The 17,924-nt window shown below is 38.4% G+C and overlaps 1 protein-coding gene across 8 annotated transcripts in view; it reads right to left on the minus strand.

Annotated features, from left to right (window-relative positions):
* ANO1 (anoctamin 1) overlaps window positions 1-17,924 on the minus strand; it is a 98,000-nt gene that overhangs the window by 9,980 nt on the left and 70,096 nt on the right. For all 8 annotated transcript variants that reach the window (XM_026094562.2, XM_064512821.1, XM_064512823.1 and 5 more), the window contains 11 exons: window positions 16,417-16,577; window positions 12,744-12,826; window positions 10,874-10,885; window positions 9,973-10,044; window positions 6,428-6,502; window positions 4,561-4,762; window positions 3,729-3,840; window positions 2,956-3,013; window positions 2,751-2,851; window positions 2,121-2,266; window positions 9-161 (listed from right to left, as the gene is read on the minus strand). In XM_026094562.2, the coding sequence (XP_025950347.1) occupies window positions 9-161; window positions 2,121-2,266; window positions 2,751-2,851; window positions 2,956-3,013; window positions 3,729-3,840; window positions 4,561-4,762; window positions 6,428-6,502; window positions 9,973-10,044; window positions 10,874-10,885; window positions 12,744-12,826; window positions 16,417-16,577 (1,175 nt within the window). The remainder of the gene's footprint in view (window positions 1-8; window positions 162-2,120; window positions 2,267-2,750; window positions 2,852-2,955; window positions 3,014-3,728; window positions 3,841-4,560; window positions 4,763-6,427; window positions 6,503-9,972; window positions 10,045-10,873; window positions 10,886-12,743; window positions 12,827-16,416; window positions 16,578-17,924) is intronic.

Genomic DNA, 17,924 nt, shown 5'->3' on the forward strand with positions numbered 1-17,924 from the left:
GCACTTACCTATATCCTTTGCTCTGACTGCTACTGGTCTCCTCAGCTCAGTAACAAATTTTTTTGCATCTAGACGGATCTCAATGATGTTGTTCAACAAAGCAAACAGTGGAGCCAGTGGGAAGGATGCAACAAACAAGGTTACAAATCCAAACTGAATAACTGAAAAGAAAAAAACCAATTTCAATAGATGTGGTCTGTATTTGTCAAATGCATGCAGCATCGTGTCAGGTCCATTCCCCCAAATCCTAACAACATGCCACTTGCTGGGAGACTAAACCATATTTTCTATATTAGACACAGTTGGAGTGACTGATACTCCATGCAGACATTTTAGGGCCAGTTGCCCCTCTTTCAAAAGCCAGGGCTGGTTCAGGCAAGGCAAGGTAACCAGAAAGGTGGGAAAGCGTCTAATACCCTTCCCCCATGGGCAAAGCTGGCACTATCTGCTCTGCGCCATGTGCTGCCCTCCAGGCAAGGCAGGGCAGGGCAGGAGCCAGGGAAGCAGCGCTGGACTAAACCCTGTCCCAACAATCCTCAACCGTAGGAGTGATGTGAAGAACATGGGATTACAGCAGCTCTTCTGGGTTATTGAGTCCTGTCACCTGCTGCCTCCAGGGACCATACTAGGTCTCATGTGAACTTGATGTGCTCCACCAGGCAAGCTTTGAGCCCTCACTAATCCCCCTGGAAGCTTTCTCTTCTGAAGTTCAAAAACCCTCTTCATGACAGCCTGAATCCACTCATGAGTATAGCTATTTGTTGTCTTGTTAACCTTGTTCATTAGTTTACATAGGTCTTCACCCTTCCTAATGTTAACTCGCTATATGTATTTAAAGAGAGTGATCTCTAGCTCCCCTGATCTGTCATTCTGCATTCTAGAAGAAGCCAAGATCTTTTTGGTACTCTCATAACCACCTCTCTCTTCCTCTGATCATCTCAGCAGCCTTTCTTGCACCTGTTCCAGTTTGCGCTCATCCCTTCCGAGCGTGGGTGAAAAGGACTCTATACAGTGCTCTAGCTTAGCTTGCTCTTACCCTGCTCCATGAATGACATTACTGATTCTCTGTCTTTACTGGAAATAACTTGCTTGCTATATCCTGCGATCATATTTGCTTTTGTTTCACGAGCGCATCATGTTGACATCATGCTCATCCTGTTACTGTTATAGCCCAGTCATTCTCTTCTGCTATTAATTCCAACTGCTGATGTAACTAATTGCACATATTCTTATTCTTAGGAACTGGTAACATGACCTCATATTTTGTACTATTAAATTTCAACCCTGTTTTGACTACGCTGAAACTCAGGTCACCTGATATTCTAATCTGCCCCTGTTTTTACTATACACACTAATTTTCGGTATTAACATATTTCGTTACTCTTTTCTAATATTTTTGTGTAGTTGTTCCTGAAAATACTAGCTAATATTGCTCTTTTGACTGATCCTTCAGGAACTTCTGATAGTGTTGCAAACAGCATTATATACAGCAGTTATTTTCAGCCTTTCGGTGGTACCAAGTTTGGAGGTAGAAGAAGAATTGCAGTTTTAGAGCCTCAGTAGTGCAGAGCTGACTCAATATGGAATTTAAGCAATCAGCTTAGCTGCTCAACATAATGAATTAATTGAAAAAAATATATATAATGTGATCTGTCAAGTACAACCTGGTCAACAGGCACAAATCTCTCTGAGAAGTTTCAGTCCAGATTTCAGAAAACAGAGCCAATCTGGAGTGACAATACACAGTGGAAACTGTCACATCTGAATTAAATTAAAGTTATTTCCAACCTACGTGCAACTGAAAACAAAATATGCCTAAAAATCTCAATGTTATGCTATTAAATCATTTGCATTTAAACCTTGGCAGTAACATGTCACATAGCTTGATAGAAAATACCTAACGTATAGTGCTATAGCAAGGGATCACGAACATGAGATAGCACTGTAGCAGCCAGTGGTTGGCTGAAATGTGTTACAGTCCCAGAGTATACCCTTTAATAATTAAGTTAACATGCATCTTATTCACTGTCCACCAGATCTGCAGTTGAAAAACCTCAGCTCTCTGTCCCAACTAATCAGATTAATTATAGCTTAAAATGCCTCCTTTCCACCTTACTCACTCATTTCCATATATTCAGGGGTAAGTCCAGCAAAAGGCTCCAGGTTATAGTCCACTTCATAACGTTGCTTTTTTTTCATGTGTTCTTCGTGGTCTAAAGAACGTCGACGCTTTAATTTCATGTATCTTATAAATTTCTTCATTTTTCTGGAAGAAATGGATTGATTCAGTTAGCATGCTATTCTGGTTACAATGCCCATTACTCAGGTGGATGAGGATTGACAGTTATTTTATATCAACAGACACAACAAGATCTATGTATATTATTTTATTAAAAACTATGCAAGAGTTACAATATACTAAAAGGAAATATCATGGATCAGCATATACAGATACTCAAATTTTGTCATAGCTGAATCACATGTTCAGAATTACACCCACTGCTAACCAGGAGGAAATGAAGAGATCCCCTAACACTTTCCAAAGACATCGGCATTGTTTGATGTTACAATATTGGTCAACAGTGCTGTAAAATAAAACTATTTACTATATAGAGCAGGCAGAGCCTTACTGTAAAGATCTTTTATGTAGTCTACGAAGCAAATTCATATCAACAGGCAACTAATACATACTGTATTGTACGCATAGTAAAAAGCCACATGTATACGTGTAAAAAAACCTTTCGACTTACGGGATGCCAATCTCAAATAAATTGTTTTGAATCAGCTGTTTGCCCAACATGATAATACTGAGCTGGATACACAACTCCATTAGGCAGCCGCCAGGAGCGCACTAAACGGACAGAGGAAATGTAAATCAGAACATCTGCATCGCTGTGCCAGTGAAAGATGCTGTTCTCAAGTCATACGATCATAGACAGGGTAAAATGCAATTACCTCTTCCATGCGGAAAGAATGGAAAATGTAGACATAGTCTCCTGGACGTCCAACAAACCTAGAACGCAATGGTTAGAAATAAAAACCTCATATATAACACATTTTTCATAATTGATTCCTGAAGTTGACTGTGAAATGTTATACCTTTGTGTGGGACAAGTTATTTTTTAGTTCTGAAAAAGCAAAGGAAAGTAATTAGGTATTTCCAATTCTGGAGTTTTCTTGGGCTTTTTTTTGTTTGTTTCTTTTTTTTTTTTTTTTTTGATTTTTAAAGCAAAAGTGCTAACTTGACTTAGAGTTTTTACTGAGCTGTTTATGTGCCCCCTAATATTACAGACACATCTTTGCAGAAATCTTCTAAGGTGCATCTTAAAGGCATTTGGACTACATGTGGGCACCCAACTTCACATCTGCTGCATTAGCCAGAACATGTGATATGGAGTTCATTTTAGCTTTGTGCTTTCATGCTGGTTGCAAGAGGAGAGATACTACTTGCTATGACATAAGATTAGAGCATGATAAATAGACATGGCCTGATGCGGCGTTATATCTGAATGTACAAGGTTAACTTGGCAAAATGGCTTTAACAAATTTCAAACAGCAGAATCACACAGATCACTGCTTTATCCCATAAGGCTGCAGGGTTTTTAATCCAATACTGAGGATTTTTTTAAGCCACAGTTACTTTATTATCCCGCCCTCTTCTCAGTCCCAGCTACAGCTGCCTCACAAAAAACAAGCTGGAATCCTAAACGATGCCCTCCAATACTCACCGGCCTTTGAAGAAAGCGACGTAGAAAATGGGCGTATAGGCATTGACGAATTTCAGAAGGAAAGCCTTAAAAATCAGACGCTCTTCGAAATTCTTGTCAGTTTTTGGAACCTCTGGAAACCATATGACATAAGTAAGAAACTTTAAGGGATTATCCTACCTGGAGCATTTCAAAATCTTATAAATGTGTACTTTGGAAGCTGTCAGCCACCCTTTAAATAAAGGGGTATATATCTTTGGAGTGTTAAACCAATATGACCTTACTGAGGTCAGAGGTAAACCTAGTAAGGGTCCTACTGTTCAGCTGCATTACAACAATAATTCCAATTTCATTTCACATCTAGTTGACCTCCACTATAATATTTGTTTGCAGAACGGGCAAATACTTATCTGAAAAGTCCTCTGGACGTTTTGTCACTGATGTTTTTGCAAATCATTCAGAATATTTTTTCTACAGTGTTTTTTGCATTCACTATTTTTCATTTCTTAACAGGTCTTATGCCAAATAAACAATGGTAGAAAATGAAATTAGCAATTGTGTGATATAGAAGAGTCCAGTTCAAGTTCAAGTTTAGGTACAGGAATTTCTGCTGCATCCATGTCACCCATAACTGGGTTAGAAATCAGTGCTACCACAGCTGAAAGAAAAACTTTAAAAATAAAGCTGAGTCTATGTGCACCTTGACATTTCTAAGTAACTGGCAAGATTTTAGCCTTAAATTTGAAATTCCTGGGCTTGCTTATCAGTTTGAAGTTGGTCATAACAGCAAGCCATTTTTTGTCCTCTCATTTATAATTGCGCTAATGGACATGACTGGAAGATTTGAACCTACCAATCTGAGTTAGCCACCTTGCTATGCAGCCGTATACTTCATCCAGGATGATGATGACGACCAAATTGATAATGACGGCAGTGGCAGTGACAGTGACCCTAACGCTTGACCGGCCAGATGGAGTTGAACTGATTGCTAAAGCTGCTGCAGTCGAGATTCTGTATATTATGACTCCAAACACGATAGCAAATGTCAGCCCGACCTGCAAATAAAAATAGCATAGTTTCTTATAAAAAAAATTAACTATAATTCCTTTGCATTGGATTTAGTAATAATCTTAACAACAGGATCTCTGGGTCACATCCCAAGTCCACCAAATTCTGTATAAAGGCTCCCCAGTGGCTTTGGTGAGCCACAGAACGATGAGATCCTCTCTTGATACTAATGTGACCATCACATGAAAAACAGTAATACAATAATGCTGCCTTCACATGCAAAAGGCTTTTTAAGAGGCACCCAAATGTAAACTACTTGTTTATATTAAAATATTAGTGTACTTCCTTTCAGTTCTAATAGCAACAGCATGTACACATAGTATTTGCCTTATAATAAAGGAAAGGCAAGGCTGAAGCAGAGGAGTGTTTCAGTTTAAGTCTGCACACAAGCCTTCCAATACCCTATCAAGGTTCTCTATTCTGACATGGTCCCAAGTTGAAGTTAAATCTAATGCTTCAGCACAATGTAAAGAACACCAAATGCTGGACACAGGAGCTGACGGCAAAAAGGTATGTGGGAGAAAAAAAAAAAAAAGAGTCTTACTCATTTTTTCATTGCTTAAATAGAGGAATAAATTAAAAACATGATACTTAAAAAGTAGCAATTCTTCAGCTCCCAGTGAAATTGCAGGAGATACAGAAAATACCTCAGACCTGGGCTTTGCAAGGTGATGTGACAAGGGTGTTCCTGTCATCTGCTCCTAACTCGCACACACCTTCCAGATGGAAGCGAGGAGTCTGTCACCCAAATCATCCTAACCTCACTCAACCATCAGCTGCACGGCCCTTTCGCACCCCTTCTTTAGGAAAGCCCACTAAAGGAACCTGCTTTCACTCCAGCACTTCCTACAGAAAGACTTCATTAGTATCTCATTGAGCCAGGCTATTCCTCCGTTTACAATAACAATATTAATTCCAGTCCCTCCTCCTTAAATAATCACTTCCATGTAGCACAAATCCAGAGATTGGATTTACTGCATCTCCATTTTCCAAAACCAGATATTTTACCAAAGCAAGCAAACAAACAAAAGTTAGTCTGGCATATCCTACCTTTGGAAAGGGCTTAAAACTTTCTCTTCATCTGCCACTCAGTTGCACATCTTGAATTATTATTTCCTTCAAAATTTGTTTTAAAGGCAAATGGCTTAAAGGTTTATCAGCAAATGGATAAAGGTTGGTCTAATCAGTATTTTTCCTTTTTCTTGAATTGCATTCCGTATTTTCAGTTCTCCCATTGTATAGTACAACTCCAAACTTGACTGATTAGGTAAAAATCCTTGCAATCAGGATTGCAATTTGCTGTGCCATTTCTTTCAGAAAACTTCAGAAAGAAAATTATGCCATTCTCTAGACCTGCGTACTTTTGAAGTTTTGTTCCATTGATGGTGGTGATAATATCCATCGCCACACCCTCATTTCTCACTCACCACTTTCAGATACAGTTATTTCTTCACTGATAGCAGAGGCAATTTAGTAATTCAGTCTCTTTAAAAGTTTTTTTGATTATAAAACAGTAAAGCATTTGGATCTTTTCAGTGGGAAAAAGTCACTGCAAACCATATCAATTTGATGGGCTGTCATGCTTTCACTAACATTTGTATCAATTCTACTCTAAGCAACGCCTCAGTAACGTACATTTCAAATGTTCTTACCATGAAGATAATGCCAACAAAATTGGTGAGATAGGCTGGAAAACGATCCTTCCATGTCAGTTTTTCTTTATCGGTCTAAAATTTGAAGAAAAAAAAAAAAAGGCTGAAATTAAATAAGGACAGAGCAGCCAAAAAGGTATCTTCTATTTGTGCATGTGACAAAAACACAGAGAGGAAAGACTACAAATACACAGCCAGTTAGAAGATGCAAAGATGCAGTGTTTACAGTTACAATTCCAAACCGGAAAATTGTTTACTCCATATCTAGGTTCAAATTGGTACAGCATCTGCACCATGAGCAGAAATCAAACAGATTTTTCTAAATACCTTTTGAAGGACATGTGCAAGTACTGCGTCATCTGTGAAGTAAGATCTCTTCTACTGTTAAATATTTTCTTTCGCTTTCCCTGGGAAAATTCACCTCCCTCCCCTCTTCCTCCCCAAATAACAAATTTGGTGTCTGCATTTACACAACTGGTGCCACTGAAATATAGATTAAGTATGCTGCTGGAAACCTGCAGGATCAAGGCCCATTGGTCAGGGAAGCTTTTGTTTTGCTGTGTGATAGACTTCAGATTGCTTCAATAGCAGTAATGTGAACCACCTGACTATCCACACTGCATTCAGCAGGACGCTTCGATAGGAGTTCACACAGGCAGGTAAAATAACTCTTTGTAGAATATCGTAAATGCAGTCAACCACCCACTGCTCTTCCCACTCTCTGTCTGGGTATGAAAATCTCATACAGAATAATATTGCTGATCTGGATTATTTCATAAACTTTGAAGCCAGGAATTGTTTCTAAACACCAGAAAGTAAACAACAAAGTAACATTACAGAAGGCAACACACACATTATAATGAACATAAAAATACTACTCTCAATTCTAAAAATATTACTCTACATTCTATTCTTGGCACATGCATGTTATCTCAGAGAAGAGCAAGCAACACTTCAAACACATGGCCCATGCTCCATTGCAAAGCGCAACATCCATCCAACACAGTGAAGCTAAGATTAGCCAAGCAGTGCCATTCCCAACACACAGAAACGGTGACTAAAGGAGTGCTGAAGAAGGGGGCGGGGGCAGAGGAACGACAAAACCCCCAGAACTAAAGGCGAATATTACACAAAGGTTCAACAGCCAAAGTTTTTTTTTTGAGAAAAAACAATTGATTTGAGTCTTCCATAATTACTCATAAATTGAATTTCTTCATAAGTTTGAATAAAAAGTACCAATTTCACCCCAGCCATGACTGTCTTAACTCTTTGTCTCCATTTGTTTGCTGTCTCTTCTGGAAAATATCGATGCTTCTGATGGCAATTAAAGGAAACAAGAAGGGATCGTGCAACACAGCGTTACAAAGCACTGCTAAATTAATCTCTATGCTCTCTGAGTCAGTGTACACAGCAGTTTAGCAACAAGCAAATGCTCTGTTAGTTAGCTCAATGCTTCATGTTTCAGCTTTAGGCTAATAAAAAAACCACCACCACCAAACTCCTCTCCTTGCCCCAAACCCTCTGCTCAAGGTTTGGAGCTCAAGCTGACCTGGCAAAGGATTTTCTTCTTTTCATTTAGGACTGCAACCTTCTTTTTTCTTTATGATGTGTAAAGGATCCCTGAAAAGTTTGTCTTTAAAAATAACTTTCATTTTATGTGACTTTTGAAGAAAAAATATGAGGAATTTCTAGGTTGGCTTTAGAAAGTTTTTATCAAAGATCTCCCAGTTGTCTTACAACTGTTGAATTTGAACTTTAACGCTCCAGATCCAATGAAAGATAATTACTGAGTTTTTCATAAAGACTCATTTTCTCACGTTTCCCAAATTAGTAACATCCAAATTGAACAGAGCCCAAAAAGTTATAAATAATCTGTTTTTAAAAAAATCCTCTCCTAATTGCTTGGCTTTCATACTCTGATATTTTGAGGTCATGATTCATTAATTGTCTAGTTATCCTACAGTCTTCTACACTCAAAGTCTGAATTCCTAATATACCAAAAAGTACAGCAAGTTACAGATGTTTAGTTAAATACAAAGAATCTGTATTCAAACATTGTTTATCTATCCTGCAAAAGGGCAGCAACCCAAATTCTTTTTCTTCTGCAAGGGATTTTAAAGCAATGCTGCAAGTAAGGTATTCCACACTACACTGAAAGGCTTATGCATTGCGTTCTATAAATAAACTACAATATATCAGTATCAGCTTTGTAGCATCCTTTAAGGGCACACCATTCCTTAAGTCTAAGCACATGACAAAATTAGACACATTTAATTCAATGCTAATCCAGTTTATCTATGGATGGTGTCTCTTATAGCATACTCAGTGTTAACATGGTTACTGCAGTTATGTTTTCATAGGGCTTTCTACCATCTAACTCCCTAATTTTGGCCACGGTTCCATGCTACTATTCCACCAGCAACAGATCCAAAAGAGGAATTTCTGCCAATGCTTTTTTGCCAGATTTTGTTTAAGCCAGAGCATTTACTTCTCTGCTTAAAAATACAGCCACAAACAGCTGAATTCTTGCAAGAAAGGGGGAAGTAGCCTTGAAACAAGCATTTGGGGGAGACAGGGAGCTTTTTCAAAGTGGTCTGCTGCTGACAAAGAGCAATATGTAATTACAGCCTTCAGTGAAAGGGTATGGAAGCTCCTCAGAGGAACTGCACCATCCACTAGTGAGACAGGCAGCACCTTCATCATGATGATGGAAAAGAACAAATTAAATGCAGAAGTGAGGGATACCTTACTCAGTGAAACAAAAGGGAAGTTATGTTTTTAAAAGACAGAGAGTTAATACGAAAGCTGGAATTTGGCAAGGAAATTGGTGTTAGTACTCCTAATTAATACTCCAGCAAAAAGATAATTTACAAAAACAGTAAAAAAAGCCACATTTGAATTCAGTAGCAGAACATTCATGTTTTAGAGCAATTTGAAAGTTTGGAGTAGCATCTCGGCTGATGTACGTTTCCAGTGAGAAAGCAAAAGCAAATCGTGGAGTTCTACTGGAAAAATTAGAAGAACACCATAAGAGGCTGCCTCATGTATTCAAATCTTCAACTAGAATATGTACAGAACCTCACATTTTAGCCCTAAGATTAAAATGAGGATGTCACAAGGATGCATGCTAGCAACACAGAAGAATCTCTCCCGAGACACTTTAGTTACTTATAATAGCATAGGATAAGATGTTCCCTACCAGTTCTCTCCAACTTTATTCGTTAGCCTAACAGGAACTCCCATTCAATCAGGCTGGATTAACTTTCTTAAAATATGCTTCCATAGACTATTATTGAAGACATTTCCAGACTTTATTACATATATGCTATATATTTATTACATATATGCTATATATATATATATATATATTTCTAGACTATTACATATATGCTAGGATTGAAAATACTTGCAATTTAAACACAATATGCAATGTCTCTATTTTTTCCTGTTTCTTTTCTTTTTCCCCTAGTCTTGGGACAGCGCCTGCTATAATTGGCCTTTTTCAAAGCTTTTTATAGGTCAAAAAATGAATATTTTTACTATACCTCTTTATGTTTGTATTCTCTTCGCAGTGATTTTTCTAAAACTTTAGCTTCATATTCTGCTCTTGGATGATCCTGTGAAGTCAGTCATATTTAAGAAAAAGCAAAATTATCTATTTTCTCTATCAGCTTCATATGAATGAATGGCAGGTTGATTTCCTGAAAATTTCCAAGTTTTCTAATTGAATTCTAATTCAATTGAGACATCATTTACATCAATTGATAGTTGACTGTAGATTAAAGAAAATGTAGAAATACCAGACCATTCTAAATTCTACAGCAGAAATCACCGATCTGCACTCCCTATCAGACACCTGTACATGGTGTACAGGTGATACGTCTACCCTATGTAGATTAAATTTAATACATAAGAATATACAGCACAACCTGCAGACAGTGCGCTTCAAAGCATGTGATATGCTTGGATTTCAATGACTGATAAAAACTAGATTTTACCTGTTGTTGACTGTAATTTCTGTGATCCTCAGCTCATGAGGGAAACTTAACTGCTGTAAATATGCAAATTATGCAGCTTTGGGAACCCACAGAATTGCCAGCTGGTTTTCAGGTGGACCAAGCTTAGATGTTCTAGTCCTGTCCTTGACAACACCCACAGATTGCCCACATTGGAGGAGAGGATATAGGAAACACCCAGAAATACAAAGAAAGAGACAGCTAAAAGGTTCAGAAAGTGCTCAAAATGATGCATTGGATGGAAAATAGAATGGACTTGAAAAAAGTCTGAACAAGTGGAGAGGGAAGGGTGTAAAGGAAAAAAGAATCAGTGGAGTTCTAAAGAAAATCTGACGCTGGAAAAAGAAAAGGCTGAGATCAAAAGATGGTTTTCACCAGCAGACGTAATAAAAAAAAGGTAGGAGCAATTAAAAAAAAAAGTTTTCCAAACCTTGACTGCCTCCTTCAGGAAACCAGAAAAAATTCCACAAAAAAACAAGAAAAAACAAAACACAAAAATTACTGAACTGTTGTAGATTATGTTGCATTTATATTTTAAAATCACATGAAACTAAATCATAGACACAGCAGATGGCTAGCCATTACCAGAGGAATTCAGTCGACCCATGCTTTAAAATGACATTTACTAACATTATTGTAAACATTGCATGAACTAAGTGTCCCTAAAAAAAATCCAGAAGATGAGCGACTTTATTATTTTAGTATAGCTATTTTAGTATATCATTTGAGACCCTTGCTTTCTGTAGCACATGATACCAACTTAATCACCAAAATCAGAAATAGGAGGTGGTTAGACTCTTTGCTGAACTCTAGATTGTATTATCTAGAGTTAACTATACAAAGCAAAGTATAAAATATACTTTATTAACAGCTGCTGCCTTTGGTCACAGAACATCGTAGCTGTGTAGAGCTCTGAACTCAGACATGAAGGAGATAGCCATCGGAAAGATACAGTTAATCCTTTCCACTTTCACGTATGCTAACAACAAGTTACCAAAAATAAAAGAGCAGTATAGTATCCAGGAAGTAAATCCCCATATTGTCTCCCAGTAAAGTAGGTATGATCTTGCAAAGTGCATGGCATAGAGGTTGCTTCTATAGTGTGCCTCAGTATATTACGGAGGAGATGTATGTGTTAAGAGGAGATAATTCTAGCAAAAACTGTTCCCCTTGCCACCAGAAAACTAACTGTACCAGGCTCACCAAGCTGCATGGCACACTATAGCAATGGGGCCGTGAAGTATTTGTTTCAACAAATTAAACAACATTTGTTGTGCACCTATTTAGAACATTGAATGATATGACAGGTACAGGTGTATTTGTTTTAACAATAACAATAGTAAAAAATCCAGGCAGACAGAGAGCAAAACAGTGAGCTTTTACACAAAGTGTGAGTTCTCGCTCAGGCCTTGTGGTGGGCTTGTCATAGCTTTTTGAATAGCATGGGACAATAGAGAAGACCTGCACAGCATGCCACAGTCCCTTCTGAAACGCACTGAAGTCAAAGGCAGGACTGCCATGGCTGTTCCTTGGTTATGAGCTAGGGAAGAGGCTATTTGTTGTAAAATGACAAAATTAAAATCAAAAGGTGACTCTAATACAGATTCTCGAGTGACTGAATATTTTCTCTCCTTTCTTTCTAGAACTTCATTGATTCTTAATACCCTTTTTTGTACAGATTCAGCCCTTTTTCCTTTCACACCATTTAGCACGTTTAATATAAATCTGGTTGGGACTTTTTTTTGGCATATGCAAAAAATACCACCTCCACATTTGTGTCCCTCCCAGTGCCCTGAGCCCACATGTCTGGCAATATTTTCTTAGATATTTGCCAAGTCAGGGCTTGATCCGGCATCATTAAAGTTAATGGGATTTTTTCAGAGCTCTTTTACAACGCTGTAACTTTATCAACTTCAGTACGTTCATTACTGATTTACAGTGCCGTGAGCTGAATGAGGTCCTTGGTTGTTAGCACCCTGACAGCAGCCAGGGAGTAACGCGTGAGCTGTATATTCCATGCCTGCACTGCTAGGTGTGACCTGACTACATATTAAAAAAAAAAAAAAAAAAAAAAAAAAAGATTTTGTGGCTATACAATTATGTTTCTATGGCAACAATGTGTACTAGTCATACCCTTGCTATAAAAACCTCAAACAGTTCACATAGAGGATTTTCCTTTCTTTGACATGATGGAATACTGCAGGAGTAGTATTCCATGAAGCAATGTCTAGCAGCTCAAAGCAAAAAACTATTTATAATACAATGATGGAAGTCAAAAAGTCAGAACTTAAGGGACAAACCTCCTCCTCTTCAAACCCAGTCAGGTCCCACCTGTAGTTGAGACGCATCTGTTTTCTCTTCCAGTGTTCCATAAATGTAGCAGCTGGAACAACAGTTTTAAAAACAATTATTGGGACATTTTATAAAAAGCCTTTGAACTTGTACCAGCCTGGGTTAGAATTTGTCTTAAATCTGTAACTGCTACGAATAGGCATGCTGGCCAAACTCATTTTCACTTAGGTTGGTGTAAATCTGCAGGTTCTGATGCCTGGAAGGTCTCAGCAGGTACGATACTGTATAGTACACAGGGCCAGTTTAACTTTACTCCATTTCTGTTACTCTCTTATTCAGCAGTAATGTCTGTCTGGGAAATAGGGATAATCAGTTCTGGGAGCCAATTATTTTTTTTTAATGTAAGCTAAAAGAAAGAGCATTTATTATATCCACACCTTCATGTGGGAAGATGCATACAATTTTTAAGGGGTCTAAGAAAGTCAGACACCCAAACTTAATTAAATTTGCACACATGACTAATGATATGGTTGGTCTTGATCTGTATATAAATCTGTCCATAAATCTGAACAAAATTGGCTCTTATTGTCACAAAATATAGCTGATTTAAAGCCTTATACTGTGTCTAGCATGTTAAAGCAGTTATGTTTCTTTATGTGTGCTTTTAGTGGTATAGTTACTCCCTTAAATATATTAAGATAAAGCATTGTATATTGTTATAATTACATCCATCTAGTGCTTACAAGGGTCTGGCTAGCTAATAATCACACCCAAACTGTCACACTCATGCTAGTGTAAAAGCTGCAGGTGGGCAGATGATTAAAGAGGAATCCTTTAATGTGTGTTTAGCATTAGAAACACTGACATTTTCTTTTTCACTGGGGAAGACTTACAGAAAAGAAACACCATTAAAGCAATTCTTGAGTCACAACAAATACTTCTAGCTTGTATCAGTCTATCTGCCTCTGAGACTGAGGAAGTTCTCAGAGGACATATTTAGATGCTGGGAATGCACCAGTACTGTATAATAAATAAGTGATTATGAAAGAGGCAAGTCTACCGAGAAATGGGGTCCCCAGGGGAGTTCTCTGCAGTGAGTATAAACAGATGTGCTCAGAAACATTTGCCATCATATTCAGAAAAACTGGAGGCAGGGAGAGAGTAACAAAGTTGAATAGAGAGGAAAGGACACTATGATGACTGGAACCAGGTTATGGTCATAACATTCATTGGTCTTTCAAGTGAAACTCTCATGTGCAAGACTTATAACTGAGCCCCTTTGCAAGCCATATGCTTCCTGTAAATCAGTATTGTCATAATCATATCTTAAAAGAGCCTGTGTCACGATCCTGGAATTCCCTCCCCGTTTCTCACCCCTGGGAGTTCCTGCACTGTGGCCTACGGCTTCCATCTCAGTGAGAAATACGAAAAATGAAAGGTATATTGTTTCTTAGTGCTACTAGAAATCATTTTACGGCATTGACTTACAAAAATGTAAAATGAAAATATTACATCTGAAACACAGCCAGCTGTTAGCTCATTTGGAAAGCAGTGAGTGAATGTGCCAGATACACTGCAGTAGCAAAGCACCACCTCTTTGCCAAGTATACCTGCCTTTTCATATTTCATCTGGGCCTATAAACAGAAATGGAGCTGAAAAATTCCAAAAGGTTATTGTCCAGATTATCGTCTCATCTGGATTCTTTGAGATTTTTAATATCTCTTCATACCGAAGCTTCAGGTCTACTCCTTAGGAGAAAAAGTCAGTACCACGCAATACAAGGTAAGATTCAGGCTTGGGCCCAGGACAGCTTGCTCTTTTGGGGAACAGCATTTTGTGCTATGGTCTATGTTTAGCAAAGAACTTGTGACAGAGGCCCAATTCAGTGCTAAAGCTGTTTTAACTCTCATGTGAGTGTAGTTCTCCAGAATGTCAAAATACTTTCATCATAAAAAGGAAGCCTGGCCAAATGGTTGCTCGCAATGATGCCCTTGAACTTGGAATAATTTCCTTCTTATGCTAAGGACTCCCTGTGTCACTCTAGCAGGTTACTTAGGTTCCCTCTGTCTCAATTCTTCAACTTTATATGAACATAATAAAACTATTCCTTAGATGTAGAAGCGCTCAGAAATGGCACCAGAGAATATACATCTACCTACATTTAGAGATAACCAATTTTTCTGGATATCATTTCCTTAAAAAATAAAGTGCTAAATTAATTTTAAAAAATTGTTTTGACAAATCCTTTGAAATGAAGTTTGCAGTAATGCAAACTCTTAACATTGGACTTTTTTGGAAAAAGTCTTGATTTTCTCAACTCCGATAGACTTTCTTTGAAACCATAATTATTTTAGATGGTATTACACCAAAATAAAATTTTATGTTGACCCAGAAGAACCTGAGGTATTTTGCTTCCCCAAAAAAGAATTTTTCATTCTGTTACAGACAGGGAGAGAACATACTTACAGACTTGCACTTAAAGATGATGCAATTCCCATTCTAAAGCTATCTCAGATATTAAGCCTTATTCTTCACAGTGACAGTAAATGAGGGAGCGAGAAATTGATATTTGATTCTCTGCATGAGCAAATCAGACTATTTAAAGTCTCTGACATGGCATCCTGCTTCGCGGTATATCACATTTCTCCGTATATGTAATATGGCAAGACAATCTTTAAGACAGCGGTGATCTTTAAGACTCTGCTGCAAAACTGGTTTAGTTCAGCCAGAACAAATGAAAACTCGAGCTACGTTTCTAGGCTTGAATATAATCTGAAACAGGCTCTTTGAACAAAGTTTACAGGAGGGGCAAAAACCATCTTGTGCTGCTCTCACTGATAGCGGCAGTATGTGACGAGGGGAGGAGCCTGGCAGTCCCTGAGCACCGAGTCCCCCTCGAAGGGAAGCTGCTGCTTGGTGGATTCCCAACAGAGCCCATCTCCTGCCTGCAGTAAGGAATGACACCGGGACAACAGCGGTGATGCCTGGCCCTTACACAGCCCTTGATAACCATCCCTGAGCCCTCCATAGCCATCCCTGAACACACAAAGCTTTCACAGGGGAGGGGGTTAATATCTTTTGAAAGTTTTACAGATGAGAAAAGAAACAGAACAGTTAAATGACTTGCTTAAAATACAGGGGCAGTCAGCACCAGAAACACACCTATAATGCTGCAGTTCTAGGTTCACGGTCTACACGTATGATGTCTGTTTCCTGATAAACTTAATGGCATCTCAGAGCTCACTCAAGAATCAATCATGCTTTGTCCTGAGATGTTAAAGGCCATTATACTTCCCTGCTGAGCCCTCCTCAGCCCCAAAGTACATTAATACATTTTTTCTGTAATGTTCTAAAGTGGAAGCTGGCTCTGCAAATAGACTTTGCTGGCAAGCTATGCAATCCTGTTAATGAAATTTTGACATACCACGCAGCAGTTTTATGACAGATGCTTAACAATTTCATTTGATATTCATCTCGAGCAACTTTTTGAATTTTTAGCCTTCAGTCCAGAAAATAAATTTTGGGGTGACAGTTTCATGGGAAGGAAGAAAAAAAATAAAAAGAATAGTCCTTTATATAATTAACTGTCTGAGTATAAATATACTGCTTTATCTCTTTTGTTTTTTCCTGTTGTACTTTAAATAATTAAAAACTTAACATCAAGTCATATATCTTCTTACCCCAGAGAGCCATGAAGACAGAGAAGAAGACAGTTGCAGGGTTATCAAACAGATGACTTGCACGAGCAGTTGCACAAGCAGAACTCATTTTCCAGTAACTGCATGTTCTGTCACATAAGGGACACATGGTGATATTGTTTCTCTGGTCGCACATTTCCATACTGCAATGAAGCAACAAGACAGGCAAAAAGCAAGGTCAGCATAGCTCATCTTGCCTGCTCCGACAATCTTTTCTGACAGACCATTCTCCTCTGCACAGTATCCATTTTTGAATGCATATCTGGTCTGCAGGACCCTCGAATACTGCTTTCATAATGCTTTGCACATCTTGCCCCCAGTGAACAGGCCCGTTTGTAACCCACAGCGTCGTAGGGGTCAGACTCCTCAAGCAAGACTGATTTCTCGCTCCATCCTCAGTCGAGCTTGTATTCCAGTGAGTAATGGTGTCTTTACAGATAGCATTTGGAGATGTGTAAGGCCGTATGCTTTTTATTACAGGATCTTACAGTAAAAAAAAAAAAAAAAAAAAAAATTCTTGTTTCAAAATACTAATAGAATAGAATCGTATAGGTACAAAGAAAGTGTGGAGTATCAAGACTCTGGAGTTGAACGCCTCTGTACTCCATCCATGCAATCGCAATAGTGACACTCCCCTTGACTTTCTCCAACTATTGGAAGTAGTATAAAGCAATCTTAATAAACAAAAGTGTCTAGTTTCTGACATCCATTAATCTGCTTTGCTACTCATTGTTTATGGTTGTTGTTCAAACTATATTATTTTCATCTACAGCTGATGATGGATGCAGGACTAACAATGCAAAAGCAGAGGGTGTTAAAATGTTATAATACAGACTTACTGAAGAACTGAAAACAGGACATGGAAATTTTGTTAATCTAACCACAGTTGCCTATTTTAGATAGGTATATTCTTGATTTATCTTTATGTCACACAATATACTCCTCACCATTTTGTGATGGGAAGCATCAATACCTATCATTAGCAGCATTTTGTTAGTTCGCTTTAACATTAATTTACATAATGATCTGAGTTAGAAAAAAAAAGCTGAGCAACCAGCCAAGAGTTATTTATTTAGTACATTAGTGCAATATTAGGAGTAATATTAGCAATTTAAAGATGTGGTTCAGTTCTGAGACCCAATCCCAGCCCTTTGTAGAGCTCTACCACTTACTGGAAACAGAAATCAGTGGGACTGCGAGACAGCCCATCTGCGTGGAGCTGCCTCATTTTGTGTGGAGCTTCCAAGAGATCAAGCATGCAGGGCACGAGGACAGAAAGTGGGCAGAGCACACTGTACTCTGGCAGTCGCCCGCTGGCAGACAGACCCCTGGAAGCCATGGCCAGCAAACAGAGATTACGGCAGTCTGTCACACTGCGGACAGCACAGGGCTAGCCCTACAAATTGGGAGCCACAGCTTTAGTTGTGCTCACCCTAGACACTACTGACAATGCATTTATTCCAACAGGTAATGTTTTATTTTGAGTTTCT

Source organism: Dromaius novaehollandiae, chromosome 5, assembly GCF_036370855.1.
Source record: "Dromaius novaehollandiae isolate bDroNov1 chromosome 5, bDroNov1.hap1, whole genome shotgun sequence".
Taxonomy (NCBI): Eukaryota; Metazoa; Chordata; class Aves; order Casuariiformes; family Dromaiidae; genus Dromaius; species Dromaius novaehollandiae.